The sequence below is a fragment of the Plectrocnemia conspersa genome, unplaced genomic scaffold (assembly GCF_051122295.1).
Source record: "Plectrocnemia conspersa isolate PC_06_02 unplaced genomic scaffold, ASM5112229v1 ptg000008l, whole genome shotgun sequence".
Classification (NCBI taxonomy): Eukaryota; Metazoa; Arthropoda; class Insecta; order Trichoptera; family Polycentropodidae; genus Plectrocnemia; species Plectrocnemia conspersa.
In genome coordinates this window covers 15669930-15688933 of record NW_028277172.1, presented here as the reverse complement: position 1 = coordinate 15688933, position 19004 = coordinate 15669930, and the positions used below count along the sequence as shown (strand labels likewise).

The following is a 19004-nucleotide window of genomic DNA, read 5'->3' as shown; positions in this document are numbered from 1 at the left end:
CTTATTTAAATTGTACATCACATAAAAAAACGTCGTTCCCCAAAGTTTGGCATTTTGTTTGTCTTATGTATAGATGTTTTATAGAAATATAGTTTAATAATAAAGTTTTATTATTGAAAATAACAGTGTTGTTTTTATAATGATTTTATTTGTCTACATATATATGTATTTACCGAATCATGGTCTCAATTTACACAACAATGATTCAGTAGGAATATTATTGCAGGCGTCGATATTAATTATTTGCGACAATGGCCCCGTCCACCTTTTGCAATTTATTGGTTATAAAATTAGCATTAATTAATCTTGAACTGACGTGCGATTCCAAAGAAATTGCATTAACAACCAATTACGTACCGTAGAAGATGATATCGAAATTAAATATTTTTTTACTACAACCTAACAAATATAAATTTAATAACACTGGTACGTAACGTGCATGATTGTAATTTAATGAGAAAATTTAAAGGCTCGTATGTTTTGGTTCAAGGGTGTTAAACCATTGTGTTAAAGAAAATTTATTTATTTAGTAACTGTATGAATTTGTGATTCTCTCACATGCTATTTATTTCATATATATATAAACATTACCGGTTTTGAGGACGTGGAAAATAAAAATAAGCAAAATTTATAGTCTAAATCTATATTTCAAGCAAAATAAAAAACTTAATCAAACTGTGATTTGCTCCATATTAATGCAAAATGCATAATAAATACACTATTACTAAGAAAAAATTATTCCATGTAGTTTATCTGTAAAGATTAATATGTAAATAATAAACGGTTCTACTTATGTGTATATTTTTATATTAAAATACCAATTAGTTTTATCTATCCATGTTATCTTTAAATGTTGACTCTATATGCATTTATAAATATTTCTATGTGAATAAGACATTATAAATTAATGTATATAATAGTCATAAATAAATTATTCACTTATATTATATATTATTTTAAAAATACATTAATTTTTTAGCATTTGAAATAGTTCATAGCTTATTGTTTTATTATATAATTAAAATAAAATAATATAACCTTATGCACTTCAAAAATAACAATTCGAAAACTTATACAATCATATTTGAACAAACAATCGCTTCTGCTTTCTAAATTATTAAGAAGATAAGTATTTCGTAGTATTCACAATTCTTTACATTACTTTTTTTCTACTGCAAATATTGCCATATTTGTAAAGCATCGTTAAAATAAGGACCTGTTTCTATGTTGTCTTTTATTATTACTAATTCGTGCTAAAAACTCATTTGGTTTAGTCTGTACAAGGAAAAGCCATTTAAAATAAATATTTACGGATAATAAAAACTATAAAAATCAATGGTTGACTTTTAATCTATAAACAATGATGTAAATTATTTTATTTTATGTACATTTTAAATTTAGTGCTATGAAAATTATTAATACATTTAATTTTGTAACTCATACCAAATTAACAAAATTCCCAGTATAACGAATTTTCGATTTGTCCCCGAAAAAAATTCATACAAAGCATTTAATATAAAACATTTTTTTAACAAATTTATATTGTGTTCATTACAGTATCCTTAAAAATAGACATAAAACAATATGGCAATCCTGTAAGAGGTTATTTTTATGCTGTAGTAATATGGTAATTAAATATAAAATAAAAATATCATTTTCCTTACATTCAATATAACAAATTTTCAGTATAACAAAATTTTTTCTTCGGTCCCGTGAGCTTCGTTATACTGAGATTTCACTCTATATGACATTTAAAAAATATGTTTTTCTATATAATATTTATCAAATAATTTTTCTACCGCAATACTTTTTCTCAAAGATTTTTTAAACTAATTTAACCGCTATTCTAAAACAAGTTAGCGAGTCAAGCTAGCAAATGAACTTAAATGCCATTTTGAAACAAGATTGAGTAACGAACATAACTGAGATATTTTTTATTTTTATTTTAAATTAAAGTTTTATTCGATTGAAATTACGGCAGTAATCTCGTTTTCAAAAACCGTTAAATCCCGTATAATTTATTTTTCCAAAAACTTTTTATTATTTTTTTTATTTTATTATGATAAAATAATTTTGTTCTCTTTATTTTTTCGCTGTGATTTTTGTTTTTAATAAATACAATATTGCAACAAAATTATCTAATGAGCTTAGCCGAGATATTTATAATGTCTATTTTGTATAAAACTAGTTATCTTGTTTTCAAAAACCGTTAAATCCTACAAAAAAATTTTTTTTTTAAAAAAATATTATTTTTGATTGTAAAATCTATTACAGAATATTTTTGCCCTTTCACTTTTTCTTATAGAATTTTTATTGACGAGGCAAAGTTTATTTTATTAACCATTATTTTGAAACAATATGGCGGATCAAGCTGGAAATTTATTAGAAGAGATATTTATAAGTTGTAGGTTATTTATATAATAATATCCCAAATAAGGTTATTTGTAATCTATAATAATACATTCTTATATAATATAAATTAACAATTTTCTTCATGATTTTTATGACGAGGTTACGATATTTTTGAATAGTGTCATTTTGAAACAAGATGAAGGATCAGGTTTATATATTATATTTCTCAAAAATTCTATTTAAAAAAACTTTCGAATTATGTTAGCAATTACCCATAAAGCCTATTTTGTGATTAAATAACTAATAATCGCAAATCATTCATATATTGTATATATGAAGAAAGTCTATGTATATATATATAGATAGATAATAATAAACACCCAAATCCGAGTGGAATATGTGAAGGTAATCAGAGGCTAAAAATACATATTTTATTAATTGATTTAAATTTAATATTGATTATAGATCTAAATGTAATATCAAAAGGTTTTGCTTAAAAAACATAGATCAAAATTGTAGGCTGTATTAGCATAAATATATTATTTAATATAAAATTATTTATTATATTATATAATATTATAAATTAATTGTATTTAAAGGGTAGCAAGTATATATAATTTGTACTCTCCGTTGATAATTCAATGGATATGTAATGGATATAATTTATATAAAAATCAGAAAGTAGCTCTTGAAACTGATATTCTTAATAATATCATATTATCTAATGATAAAATAATATTTTGCTGCAGTTGAGTTGAAAAATTCCAAAACTTAAAAATAAGTTATTATGCAATAGTATAACTGCAACTATCTAGTCTGAATATTTTAGAGTTTACTACCTGGAATAGAATTCTAAACCTTTTTATTTATTTCAAAATATATCTGACATATCTGACATATTCTATTCTGATCTCTACATACTATCTGTTTTTATATAATATAATACATTATTGGAACTTTTTATAAGTATTTATGATTAAATTATTACTTTTATACTATCTATTTTAAGTATACGATATATATTTCAACGTTTACAATGCAAATCCTTAGAAACATAGAAACACTTTTTATACTTTGAGATGTTCAAAAAATTGTAAAATTTAGTACGCAAGTGATTTTTTCCCATCAAGTCTTTTCTGCGGTTGCTTTAGCACGTATTGCATCAATTTTTAGTTTGAGCTGCATTTTTTTAATAAACAAGACATCAGATTGCTTTTAAAACGAATACTAATTCAATGCACTCTGCGGTTTCGTGTGATCTGTTTATTTCATCCATGAATCCATGACTCATACCCCATGTTGCCTCGGACTTTGTGACGCAACAGAATTCATGACGTCAAGCTTTTCCATGTCGTGACACAGGCATCTTCCCCCATAATTGGCTGTATAAATAGCCAGCGTCTTGGCTGCACTAAGCACAGCATCTCAAGCATCGGTGAGGTGAACAAGAATATCTCAGGTGAGTTTCCATGTCAATTAACGCGTGACTGTTAATTATTATTTTTTGTACCGGTTAGGATCTACTGTCTTGTTTTTATATCTTTTGCTAATTATCTTGAACCATGGTCGTTATAACATGACACAGTATACTTTGTACAGGTGAATATTTATAATTTTATTTCACGTTTGTGTCAGCAACTGACAATGGTTCATCATATCAGATGTCGTTTACGATACTCAATTACCAGTACCATATAAATTTTCTTATAAAGCACATTTAACTATCCATTGTTCGCACACTAGTAATCGTGTAAATTGTGTCTTTGAATACAATGATTATTTTTTTATAAATAAATTCCACCATAATGTTGAAATTGTGTCTTTTCGTGTATAGATATTATTTGCATTATATTACATAAAATATACGTAATTATGTGAACGATAATCATTAATATTAAAATTATACTATATTTTATTAAATTGGTCTTAATAAGAGTTCTGTTCATAATATCTAAGTAAAAAGTTGTATTTATCGCAGTGCATAATATATTTTAATAGTAATTCCACATTATTAAAAAAATACGTAATAATAGTTGCTGCATTATTAGCAGTACATATATTTTATAAAAATATACTAAAATCAAAATATCTATTTATTAGCTTTACTAATAATATTTAACTATTATCCTTTTTAATATTAAAGCAATCAACCACATTTTTTTTTAAATTTATATTAACAACCAAAGGTACTGTTTGTATTTTAATCAATAAATTAATATTAATTTGCCACTTAATAAATACAAAAATATTATGGATAAATTACAATATCATGTTTGGCAAATCCAGTTAGAAAAAAAATATAAACATCAGTTCTCAATTCACTAAAAAAATCGGATAAATTAAAAAAAACACGGATTGACATTGACCAAATTCGCAATTGATATGTTAGGCGAAAAAATCGCTAGATAAATTATATCAATTATTATTATTTAATCACATAATATTTATTTTCCAAAGATACAATAAAGCATTTTTCTTTTAATTATTCTAATGACAGCATATTTAAAAAACCACATAACTTTATAATACACAGATTATAAATGATATTTTTTTAAGACAAACATTAAAGTATCAAATAATGACCTTATTCAATAATATAATTGCCTATAACAAAAATAAAGTCATATGATAAAAAATAAATTAAGAATTGATAATTCAGCAGTCGATATATACCTACTATATAAATCATTTCATCATATATTTTTTAGAAAATAATTCAACAGACTATACCAAAATATAAATTTTAAAAATTATTTCTAGCGATATTTTGACTCCATAACTAAAATTAAAAAAACACATATTATCTTAAGAGCAATAAAATGTTATAGTATTTGCCTATTAAAATCAAAATAATTCACTTTATCAAGAAAAAATATTAAAAAAATATTTTTGCAACTTTCCCTGCAAAAAAAATTACAAATTTATTTAAAAAATCCAAAACTGTAATTAAGAGAATATGTATTAACTTTAAATCGATTGCATTGTAGTATTTTATATCATTTTAATCCAAATTCAATAAAAAAAATCCTTGTTAGGCAAAATAAACGAAACGAAAAAATATGATTTGAAATCAGCGTTTAATTTTATATCATGTTATCTTTGTAGCAAAACTGTTGTTGTATACGTCATAATTTTTTTAAACGAGGATACTTTTAAATGCCCAATGCAATAATTTTTGGATTACCCTGTTCAGTAATCTTTAAAATAATTAATGCCAAGTTAAACTATTATATTATAATATAAACATTTTTGTTGACATGTTTTTTGAATGAATCTTAGTTAAAGGTAAAATATATATTTAATCTAAAGACTAAGCAAAACGGAAGATTTAATTATGAATAGTTATAGTTTTGTTAAATATATGGTACATTGCATTTATATTTATTTTTTAATTTTTTCAGCTTAATCCAAGATGAAATTCGCCGCAATCTTTGCTCTCGCCTTCGTGGTTGCCTCCGTAATGGCTCGTCCTCAGGACAAGTACACGGACAGATTTGACAACATCGACTTGAACGAAATTCTGAACTCTGAGCGTCTCTTGAACAACTACGTCAACTGCTTGTTGGACAAAGGACGTTGCACCCCAGACGGAAAAACCCTCAAGGACAATCTTCCCGACGCCCTCGAAAACGAATGCAGCAAATGCACGGAAAAGCAAAAGTCCGGATCTGACAAAGTCATCCGCCACTTGGTGAACAAGAAGCCTGAGCTCTGGAAGCAATTAGCTACAAAGTACGATCCTGAAGACATCTATGCCCAAAGGTACAAGGACGTAGCCGCCAGCCACGGAATCACCGTCTAAGATGCCAAATATCATTACTATAAAATACATGACAAACTCAGTATTATAAGATTCGGTAATGCTTACATATTACTTATATAGTTGCTTCAGTTAAAACGTGCTGTTAGTATTTTATTATATGTATCTATATATTATTCACGCTGCTATAAAAAAATTAAACACAATCAGTGATATTTTGTTACATTTTGTTATAATAAATTTATATTGAAAATTATTGAAGGTTGGTCGTTTTAATAAGTTATTTTATATAATGCATCCAAGTCACGGTTAAATGAGCCAGAGTTTCTCAAACGGCGTGGAACGACCGTGATTCGAGTGATTCACGAAACATGTAGTAATTGCTATGATTACTTAAACGTTTCCTTGAACTTAAGTTGCTTTTTTAAAAAAAATAATATGTATTGACTATTTATAAAAATATAATATCATTTAGAATATATATTTCTTAACTATAAAAGTAATTTAAATAATTACATTTGATAATTTAACTGAGTTTGAAGCATTTTACTTAATTATAAAATATTATATCTGATCGTTAATTAGTAATATTATTTGAATTCGTAGTAAAGATAATATAAAAAAAACATTTCAAGGGTTGTATATTGCCATAAATTTATGATAGTAAGAATGATATTAATAATTATATAGTATAAAATGAACATGTGTTTCAAACAGAACTTATAAGGAAATATCCTAATATCTTGGTTTAATCACAACAACTCATCTCATAAAAATAATTTTCATTTTCATTTTAGAAAAAAATAATATATACCACATTGAATGTAGTTGTAGTACAAACAATACCTTAATTCAATAAATACTTACAATAAATTGAGAATATTTAAATCAGTATCTTTATAAGAAACTCAAAACCTAATCATGAATAAAAAAATTTAACCAAGACTGACAATTATACTATGTGAGCAACAATCAAATATACATAATATTTTATTATGAAGAAATTTTAAGACTTCCTTGTCTAATAAATTGTTCTTATATTAAACTAATATTAATGTGCAAGATTGTAACAAATCCAAATTATCAAAACACGTAGATTAATCCTAAATTAATTCCTTAAATAACTGATACTGGGAGCTTTATATATTATATATGTAAAAGAAGTATTATATAATATTTATGAGTGAGCAAATTTATGAATCAAGACTAGATTTTTGATATTTTATTTGTATAAGTAATATTATTTTTATTAATGAGTCTTATTATTTCCAATGAAAATTATCAATTGATTTATATGGTGCTATAAATCATAATATTATTTTATTTTTGAAAAGAAAATTCAGACAAGTTTCAAACCATTTTCCCAGCAATTGTGTTTAGATTTACAGTACTAGGTTAAATAGAATTAAAAATTAATGTTTATATAGTCAAATTGTGTTTAAATTAATAAACTACGATTTTTATTAATATTTATTATAATGTGCAGAACCTAGAGGGTGCAAACTTTTATTTATATAATTACAAAGATTTTATAAACATTTTTTTATATGGCTTTACGAATTAAGTATGTATATATTATATATTATATATACGTGTCTGTTCTTGTCGTAGTAATGAATTTTTAAAATAATATCGTCTCCACGTCATATCAAAGATCAAGTTGCACTTTTGTATATTCAGGATTATTATTGGATGGTCAAAGTGAAAGGGTCGTTTCGGTCGATTCAGTGTAGCTTTATTTGTTGCAGACTCGGCTAAATTTTCGTTACTCCAATTCGGAAGTGTAGTGATAGTATAGTTCTGATGGAAGGTAATAAGTAAAACAACATCCCTTCTTGTTTGAATCTTTGACTAATGCCGAGGTTAGGCAAAATCAGATTTTGTTTTAGATCAGATCTTACAGACTCTTTAGCGTATGTAACGTGAGATTCAAAATTAGCACATTTTGCAAAGTAGCTACCTGTTTTTTTTTTGTTAAGGTAAAGTCCGACGGTTTTTAGTTCAATCGTTTAAATTCTGATTATAAATGCCGTTAATAGATATCGGCGCGCATACCCAGAACTGATATTTTTGTTTGTCTAGCAAAAAACTCTTAGTAAATTCAAGTAATTAGTTTTATGACGCTTTAAAAACTTATATCAACGCAATGATTATGGGTAATTCTGACAATAATGATTTTCAGCCATTTTCAAGTCTTAAATGCTAACTTCTAATTGCTTAATGAAATATTAAACTTTTTCTAAGAAATATTCTTTATTCAAATAAAACTTTAATTCGTATTTGTTTATGTGAATAAGATGCTGCAAATAATTGGGCCATGCAGCGAAAAAATTATTAATTACTAATATTGTAACTAGTTTATTGTCAAAGTTCAGCAAATTCCGTTATTATGATATATTTTTTGTGTCTATATAAATAATATTTAAAAACGTATTTACTCGGAATCTAGGACATTTTCATAATCTGGGATTTTTCCAGAAGAATTATTAATTCGAGACTATTTATTAGAAATACTTTCGAATTACTTCGTCATTTTCAATACAAGTTTTTAAATTTTAATTAATGTATGAAAAAAATTAAACCGTTAACATTTTTTAATATAAGAAAAAATATGAAAAAATAGTGAGTCATACTTGAAATTTAAAGAAAATATTGTAAAATCAGTAAAAAATACCATAATACCGTTGATTGATACCAATCATATTTAAACCTTATTAAAGACATAAAATATTGTTGAAAGTCTTTTTATTTTAGATTATTATAAGTATGATGCAAATTTTTCATAAGCATTTCAACAAACTTTCTAAACAGTAAAACGCAAAAAAACAATTGTTTTTTAATGATGACGTACTCGCACATGCATCTTTTTAACTCATTTTTTCCTAAAAACATACTTTTTGTGAATCAGAATAAATTATTTTTTTATTGTTTATATATATTGTATAAATATTAGTCGAAATGGGAATCGGTAGCATTGCTCCAACAGATTCGCCACAATCAGGTAAGCCTTAACTCGCAATTTTATATTAAATGTGATATATATTGATTATACACAATTTTATTCCTAAGAGTCCACCATGAAGTGTTTCTTCTTATATTTGTTCGTCTTCGTGGTGATTGTGGCGGCTCGTCCGAGAGAGACCTACACGGACAGATTCGACAATTTAGACATAGACGAAATTCTTCATTCCGAACGATTGATTAAGAACTACATGGACTGTCTTCTGGAAAAAGGACATTGTACTCCCGACGGAAAGACTTTGAGAGAACTCCTTCCCGACGCTTTATCCAACGATTGCGAAAAGTGTACCAAAAAGCAAAAGACCAACGCAGACAAAGTCCTCCGTTTCTTCGTCAACAAAAGGACAGACCTATGGAAGAAGTTGAAGATCAAATACGACCCCAAGGGAATCTACGCATCAAAGTTCGAGGACAAGATAAAAGAATTGAACATTGAAGATAAAAACAAGAATTAAATCAAAACTTGAGGTTTTACATATATATTATTATTTAATCATATTACTTATAAAAACAGTGAACTTTGAAATAAAAGAAACATAAACATTGAAAAACTGTAAGCAAGAAATAAATAGCAAGTGATCAACAAAAAAAATGTTATGCCGATGAATAATCATTGTAATAAATATAAAATTTACATACTTGGAATATAAAGATAATAAAACAAAATACAATATAATGTACTTTTAATATTATTATTTTAATTGACTGAATTATAAAACTTAATCTCCGTTATATTAGGTTTTGGTAAAAATAAATATTAACCATTAATATGCATTTTGATATTATATTAATTATTATTAGGACAATATTTGTTTTCATAGATCATAACGTCATATATATAAAGTAATTTACTAATAGTTGTACGTAAGAAAAGTTTTTTGTGTTTTTTGGAAAAATATTAATACGACAATATACAAAATATGAATTTATAAAATAGATATTAAATATTCCTATTTTTCGGCATGCAAATTGAATAAAAAAATCTCATTTTTAAACTAAATTAGAATCGAAATAGAAAATTTATCAACCACTATTTACTAACATATATTCGATTCGATAGAGAAACTGTACAATAGACAGATAACATTGAGAAACCGCAAACTAAGTAAGAGCTACGTTTCGGTTAAGTTTGAGCTCTAGATTTGATATATTATGCATTAATCTACAATGAAAAAATATTTTAATAATATTTAGATCCTTCATATTTGTGTACTGAGACAGTTTTATATTCTCAGGTTAAGACGTTAAACATTAAAATGTATAACGTGATAGAATTTTTAAAGAAACTTAAAAAAAACTTCATTGCACATTTTATAAAATCAATTTTTAATACTAATTTCGTATTTTAGGAATTTATTAGCCAGTGAGGTGCTAGGTGGATTTATCTCTTAGAAATTGTATTGCTCAATATTTATACTAAATCAGGTATCAACATTGAGCCATAGAGTCATCGAAGAGCTGATTTTTCAGTGCTATTCTAAAGAGTATGTCTGAGTTATTGCGAACCCTTTTATATGTTCCTGAACAGTATTGACATTTATCCAGAAAACTACATTCAAATTTTAAATTATTTAGCTGCCTTATTCAAGGAATTTAACACCAAATTTCAGGACTTGATAAAAATCAATAAACATTTGTTGCTTATAGAAAATCCCTGGCACATGGAAACAGAAAATATTGAACAACTAGCAGAATTGGGATTTGATTATGCAACGTTATTTGACAAGTTCATCATCGGGCATAAAAACAATACGACTCTGAAAGCAATTTTCAAAGAAAAGAGGGAGACAGAAGAGTATGCAACTGGTATTTGAAAAATACAAAACTGTGCACACCTACTGCTCACATTGTTCTCCTCAACGTACCTTTGTGAATCACCTTATTCTAAAATGAAATATGCAGAAAGTATGTATATATAAATCGGCTTACTTATTAGTGATTCTAACTTTGACGATGTATTAATAGTAGCCTGTACAAATCAGGAACACGATTTGTATAAAATAGCTAAAAGTTTATCTCTACATTAGAAATAAGGTTAATTTTTTAATAAACTAATAAATATTTAATTTAGAATATTTTGGATACATTTGTATATGTATTTATATATATTTTTGTTTGTTTCACATGTGTATGTTTGTATATATGTACATATACAATATGTATATACGTGTGTCAGGCGCGGGCGGTGAGATACTTTCCCTCTCGATCGCTCGCATGTTAACTAACGAGAGTGAGTGAGAGATAAAGGCATGCGGACCGCATGCCTTTGTCTCTCATAATACGCGAGCGATCTAGAGGGAAATATCTCACCGTCCGCGCCTGATATGTGTGTGAAATAAAAATCAGATAAAATAAAGTAATAATTATTTAAGTTTTATATTATGCTTCGGCCCGCATAACATATCAAATAGGAGGGGATAAAGTTAAGTATTACTGCTATAGAACCTCTTAACAACGCGTTTAAATGAGTACCATTATATTGTTGAGTGGTTACAAACGGTCAAAAAAAGTTGACTAATAAAAGTTTATGTTTACGTCTTTGGGCAGGTCTCGTAAACGTTCATTACTAATATATTTTAATCTATGGTTTTTACTTTTATGGGTTATAGCATATCGTGATTTGTTTAAATATCGATTTACTCAAAATTTGTACATCCAGGAAAACATATAATACATTGGTAGGAATAGATATCAAAATGTTCTAGGTTCTAGTTTTCATATATAGAGATATTCATTTGTGATCTTTCTAGATTTTTTAATCACAGTGAAAAATTAAGAATTGCGTAAGTAAGTATAATAAAATAAAGCAGTGCCTTTGCTCGAGATCCGCGTCAATTTGGTGATCGATATTTTAGTTTAAGTTCCAGATAACTGTTCTTAACATTGTATAGAAGCATTTTAAAAGTTTTAATATTTAAAGCATGTCGTTGGGAGTTCGTGCCATTCGAATTTTATTGAGTTGAGATCAATGTCTTCATTGTAAAGGATAGGTTGACGATCATCAGTTCCTCTCTATTGTAAACAAATATGTTTAAAGGTCGTCTTTCATGGTTAAGGTCATAAATTCTATATAGAAAAATAAATGATTCATAATATAACCTCCGATTATCATTCACATATTCCATATAAATAAAAAAAATAGTATTTATTAATATTTATTTATTTGTGCATAATGTAAGGTGTATTATATTTTTTTTCAATGAAGAATAAAAATAAATATTTGTTTAAATTTAACTTAATCGCTTGCGCTTGCGAATTTTTCGATGTTAGCTGTGTTTTTCGATTCTTTGTCATATTTATTGCTGATATCTTTCCAGTCGCCTGGTCTGTTATTTTTGAGATGGTTGATAATTTTCCTCATGTTTTTCTTCTGTGATGGTGAGCATTTAGCGCAAGTGGTCTCCAAAACGTCAGGAAGGATACCTGAGAAATAATTAGGTTATTATTATATTTTTATAATCGCATATGCATGTAAGTGACTAATCAATTATTGAATAACAATAGAAAAAAATATATTTAATATTTTATATGTAAATGAATTTTTTTGCTATATAAGAATTATTCTTTAATACAGAATCAATGTGCGTTTCTTTAATGTATTTATAATTATTTAATATACGTGTATGTAGTGTTTACTATGCATATTAATACGTATAAGCATTACACTCATAATTAAATTAAATATAATTTTTATAATCAATGTAAAATGTAAATATAATACTTACGTCTGAATTCCTTTCCTTCTGGTGTGCAAGGACCCCTTTCCATTATGCATTTTACATAATTCTTCAATATTCTTTGGTTTGACAACACCGAATCGATATCAAAGTTGTCAAGTTTTGAAGAATATTGTGGGGCACCATTGACCATCACCGCCGCAAAGAAAAAGAGGAACAAAACTTGGAGGAAACGCATTTTTCTATAACAAATGAAATACATGTAATAAAATATGTATTGTGAAGATTCAATGTGTTATGTATCTCAATACATATTTTGTAGACTATTGAATATAGCTAAATAAGTATGAATCTTAATCGTTGATTGTTATGATAAGTACTATGCAATGAGATGCTTATTGAATGAATGTTCAGACATGAGTTTTAGTGTAATGTTGAGATCCGACTATCCAATGTTTGTTTGAATTACAAAACAAATATCTCTTAAAGCATTAAAACCGGTCATTGATCAATAAGCGTTCTTGTGTAATGAAACGCGTGCATGATTGAGAAAAACCAATATTATATTTGCGGTTGAATAATGAACACAAATATAATTTACATAAATAGAAAAAATATATTTATTGTGAGATCAGTATGTCAAGATTTTATTTCAAATATACTAGCTTAAATATGATTATAAAAAAATAAACATAATATTTATTTTTCAGCGAAGTATTTGCTTTATAAATTTATTTATAAATTATTTGTTGCTAATTTTAGCTTATGATTAGCTTTTTATTGTCAAGATACAGTGACATTAATTCATTTCTATGTTATAATGAATGTTAAATGAACAACAAATGCTGCTAATTTAATTTATTTATTATACGATATTCATATAATTATCGATAGTGCATATTTGCAAATATTCTACATAATCGTGGCATAGCTATGTATCGCCATGTATAGAATATGTAAATATACTTATATGTATAAATAATCGATACGCACTTGGAATCAAAAAGTATTATTTAATTACACTAGTGAGTCACACATCCTGCGAATATTTGTCGTAGCAATTTACATCAGCAAAATGCTTTAAATTGAATCTAGAAACTAATAGTTGTATGTGAAAGGATAAATAAATCGATAAATTATGCTGCATTAAATATATAAAAGGTCAAAAGTATTAGACTTAATTTAATAATAAAAAAACTCAAGAATCAGGTCGATATTTAAAAGGATATTGGTAATAAAACTTTTTATCTATGACCATTTTTATTACAATTTTTTCATTCAGATTTACGAAAGTTACTATTGCAGACGTTTGATAGAATTTCTCTTGAATTTATAGTTTTAAAAATAGACTTATTATGGTTGCCTCCATATGAACTAGTATTATGTATTAAATTGTAAGCTGCCAGAACTGCCAGCTTATAATAATAAATAAATACACGTTTTTAAAAAGGTAAATAATAAAATATATAAATAACAATTTATAAATAGATAAAAGTGGAGACAAATTTAGCTTGCATAGTCACATATGTCGATGACTAATCAATCACATTTGAGTGTTGAAAAAATAAAATCAATATTAAATGTCATTTTTTTTATGTCAAGATATATTATGTTTAGATTGACTCACTTATGTAGTTTAAAAAAAACGGTATTCAGTTTTTACTGTAATGTATATGAAAGTGAAAGTGCACTTATTTTATAAATAAAAATACAGCAGTATATTTTGCAGCTTTACAATAACAATATAAAATGTAAATAAAGTATTTCTTTATCTGTTTTTCACAAAAAAAAATTTAAATTCCATACTCATAGTCAAGACTCTGGAGCCTATAGCTCAAATTAAAATGAATTCAATATTTACCTTGATTCATAATCAAAATCAAAAATACAATTATATTAATTTTTAAATAGCTCTTCATAAAAAATTATAAAATAAAAATATTGATATGAAATAACTTAAATATTTATTATTTAGTGGTAAAAATCTTGTTGCTCGTTACTAATATTTTATTTAATAATATTGAATTAAAATAAAATATTTATTAACGTTGAAATAAAATAGGTAAAACGTAAATTACGTACAATTGATTGTGATATTGGCGATGTCTGGAGTGGATTGCTTTGGTCAGACGTGTGGGTACAACTGGTCGAGTGAAAATGTCGCCTTAGTATTTATATGACACGAGCTAGTGTGAAGGATATACGAACGAGTGATCGATCCATCAGGGCTAGCCAGTTTTTGGTGTAGTCTTTTTCGTTCAACTCTTCTTGGAAGACGTACTTGAATACGTATTCGAATACGCAAATAAAATAAACACACACATGCACACTAAAAAAATAAGCCTACCAGTCTTGCAAGTTTTGAATCGGTATTAAGAAAGCGTCAGAGAGTCTGATTTCAACATCATCCAGTTCAAAAAATCTGTCACGATACATATTATATTAGTAGCATTTAGATGTCCTAAACTTAAACATGAAAATGTTTAAGAAACCCTGTTTTGATCGTAAAATTTAAAATTTAAATTAAGCATACATATGTATGTTTGTATATTATTCTAATGTTTATTAAAAATTCTTATTTGATTAAAAAAACTTTATTTACCATATTTATTATTTCAATATTGTTGCTGGTATTAGAATATTATATAATACGTGATAATTATGCTATGTGCATTTTATATAAATATGTATTTATATGTATCAAGGAAAACATATTGGTAATATTTGGATAATTTTTAAACCAATATGTCTATATAAGTGTAAACTATTAACTCATTCAAACCATATTTTTTACTATTTATATGTACACTATTGTGGGGTTTTATTCTTTAAACTCGCGTTAATTTACTGTGACTAAAATGATCATCAATCAACAAGGAAACAAGACAATATCGTAAAAGACGGGGCCACACAAAAGCCCTCGTTGAGACCAGAAAGAATCACATAAATATAACCCAAGTAAATATTCTTCATTATTGAAAGAATATTTCTTTGTCATAGGAAACAATAAATCACCGGATCCACAAGATTCCCGTTGCAGTATACGAACTTGGACAGTGCCCATCAGGCAAATGTCACTTTCTAAAGGCGTATACCTATTTCGCTGTTCTAAGAAACGAGTACATCTATTATCTGGATGATCGCTGCATGATTATGATTCGTCGGCAAGTTTTGCAGCATTTAAAGAGGAAGAGGGGGGCCACAATCAGTCACTCGCAGACTCCGGCAGACACTCGAAGAGACCACCAGATCCCCTCGCCGCCTCAGTCATGGGCGCTCACATCCTAAGAGGGATACATATCATGAGGCGTTAGTAGACATTCTAAGACACTTGGCCTGGAATGGAGATACCCCACGTTGCTATCCATATAAGTCAGTACATTTTTCTTAGCTTGATGCCTAGTTGCTTTTTTTTGTTGACAGTATGTTTCTGCCAGGTCAGTTTTCTGTCTAAGTACATCTCAATTCACGATTTCTGCCTGTAGTAAGTTATTATTAAGTGTTACTAACAGGCTATTCCCTTTCCGCGTGGAAAACGTTACATGTACAGATATTGTTTCGTTTGCTTTTATCTTCCATTTCTTCAGCCACGTCTGAATTCTGCTAAAGTTTTCGTGTGATGCCATTATCGCAAAATCATCACCAAATATAGCCACCATGGTATGTTCCGTCTTTGGTAAATTTACACTATACAATATATATAAGACTGTGGGACTCCAGAATTTATGGAGAAGAGTTGTCCGTTCTTCCTCATGCTTAACTAAAAAAATAGCGATTTGTGATGAATGACTGTAATATTATGAAGAAGTAATGAATAAAGTTAATTTTTATTTTATATACATAATAATTTCTTAGTTTCATACTTTATCGAATGCCTGAGATGTCCAAAATGGGTGCAGAACAGTATCATTTTTCCTCTAGGTCTTCAAATATTTTTTTTATTTTTTATGTATCTGTAGAGTGAATGCTTATATTTTAGTGAAATTATCAAGAATTATCGAATATCAAGTTGCGCTCTTCGTGATTCGAGATAAGGTTTAATTGGGCTTTTAATGATAGTTTCGGTCGATTCGGCATAACTCCGCTTTGTGCGAATTTGACTAAACTTTTTTTTATGATAAGTCGGAAGTGATAGTTCTATAGTCAAATTATTGTGAAAAGTACTGGTGGAATCTGATATTTACATATATCGGCGAACGCCAGTGTCCATTTTTCTTTCACAACTTTATGTGCACGTACGAGAGCTGTATATCGTGTAAAATAGAGAACTCGAGAAAAATGTCAAATAGAAAATTCTTATTTCTCTAGAAATGAGAATGAAATTTATAAAGCACTTTTTATTGCATAAAATTAAATTTGTATGAATATTTTTTAAATGTTTACAACCACTGCCCTTTTTATAACGCTGCATAAGTAAAAGCGGGTTCATGCCTAATATGCATACTTATTGGAAGGCTTTAAATTGGAATGACAAAATATGTTTACAAATTTTTAACACTCGAACGCCTTATTTTTACTTAAGTAATAAAAGAACAAATCTTTCCGAAGATGTTCGTGCCAAATGTATTAAAATATGCATACTTTCTCGGAAGATCGAACGTATTTGAATGACCAACAATTTTTTTGTGATTTTCTCATACTCTAACCGGTCGGCGGCCTTATCTTTACTTTGGTGATCCACGAACCCGCTCCTGATTTAGGGCTACTTTTCTTTTTCGATAATCCAAAAAGGTTTTTTTGTATTATATTGTTTTTGTAAGGTAGCAACAGCTGTTATTGACAATTGTATCACGATTATTATTGACAACCAAAGGAGCCTTAATTTTATTGTTAAGACAATTGGAAAAAATCAATTCTGAGCTAAGCTTGAAATTTAAACGAGCAATTGAAGAGAAAGTATATAATCGAAAAAACCAGACATTGATATCATTAATTAAATATTTGCAGAGTCAAGAATCTGTAACCAGTCAAAAAATAATCACTTCTTTAGTAATTCTTCAAAAGCAGAAATATGTAAAACAGGGAAAGAAATTATTCACAGATTAGAAATATATATATCTACCTGTGAAAATGTATTTTAATATTATTTTGATGAAATGCCCGTGAAAATATATTCTCACACACATTCACTGTAACATATGTATAATATATACAGCTTTGTGCATATAACCCAATTGCTTAAAATCTATTTTTAACTAGTTGTCAGTGTGTGAACGATATATTTCTAATAAATTGATACTGGTTTTGTCGATCTTAAACTCCTTATTGATATTTTTTGAATCGCAAGCCGCAGACTTAACACACCTGATACATAATATACAAATATATAATAATTTGTGAAATAATTACGTAAGCATAAATTTATTTTAAAAATGAAGCCTTAGAAATCTTTTATCTTTAAAATGAATAAAATATAATAATTTATATTGAATTTACATTAACGCTAACTGCAAAGTTTTATTATAATCAGCTATTTTGCGCAACGTACAATATTGTACAACGTACAAACATTACCGAAATAAAAGTAAAATGTCAAAACATCACATAAAACCTGACAGGATTTACCAAGATTTGATGGTGTTAATTTTTCGACGAATTTAATATTACGTATGCGAGAGCTAAATACCTATTGGCAATTTTGAATATATTTTATTAAATATTATATAATCCAGGTATGATATAAAAAAATGTAATTAATAACCCCATTCTTGTAGCTTAAACGACGCTTAAAAAGTATAACATAAAAGAAAAAAATATATGATTTCTCAAAGAAATGTTATTATATATTCTTAAAAATATGTTAATAAATATTTTATTTAATTGTTAGGTATTATTACAAGCGTATTTTATTAATACTATCTTGACGTTTAAGAGAAACCTGAAAAACTAGATTTGAAAAAGACTCATCATTGGACTGATCCAATTACTAATTCATATTGAATAAAAAAATAATTTAACTTGCAACCTGGACGAAAGATAAAAATAATGATCGAGCGACTCTAAACCGGTTCATTTATTGTATGTATTAGTTAATAATTATAGTTAGTTATTACGTTTTTTAATTACCGGATGTATTGTTAGACATATTTTAAATTTATGAATAATTAGCAATAAAAAAATTGTAAATTATAAAATATGTAAAAAAATAATAATTAGAAATGCCTTAAAACCAGATATAATACATACATTGTTTA

General features: G+C 26.9%; 3 protein-coding genes across 3 annotated transcripts; 2 read left to right on the top strand and 1 right to left on the bottom strand.

The window, feature by feature from the left end:
• The first annotated feature begins 3665 nt into the window (after window positions 1-3665).
• On the top strand, window positions 3666-6368 carry LOC148233125 (allergen Tha p 1-like). Its single transcript, XM_088190623.1, has 2 exons — window positions 3666-3811; window positions 5754-6368. Exon 2 carries the CDS (start codon window positions 5765-5767, stop codon window positions 6152-6154), a length of 390 nt encoding a protein of 129 aa, XP_088046749.1. The 5' UTR covers window positions 3666-3811; window positions 5754-5764; the 3' UTR covers window positions 6155-6368.
• A 2650-nt stretch (window positions 6369-9018) lies between these two features.
• LOC148233124 (allergen Tha p 1-like) lies at window positions 9019-9901 on the top strand. The gene is made up of 2 exons (XM_088190620.1): window positions 9019-9113; window positions 9182-9901. Exons 1-2 carry the CDS (start codon window positions 9071-9073, stop codon window positions 9586-9588), a joined length of 450 nt encoding a protein of 149 aa, XP_088046746.1. The 5' UTR covers window positions 9019-9070; the 3' UTR covers window positions 9589-9901.
• A 2374-nt stretch (window positions 9902-12275) lies between these two features.
• LOC148233123 (ejaculatory bulb-specific protein 3-like) lies at window positions 12276-15050 on the bottom strand. The gene is made up of 3 exons (XM_088190624.1): window positions 14893-15050; window positions 12859-13052; window positions 12276-12556 (listed from the first exon to the last, which is right to left on the bottom strand). Exons 2-3 carry the CDS (start codon window positions 13046-13048, stop codon window positions 12369-12371), a joined length of 378 nt encoding a protein of 125 aa, XP_088046750.1. The 5' UTR covers window positions 13049-13052; window positions 14893-15050; the 3' UTR covers window positions 12276-12368.
• Between the last annotated feature and the right edge of the window lie 3954 nt (window positions 15051-19004).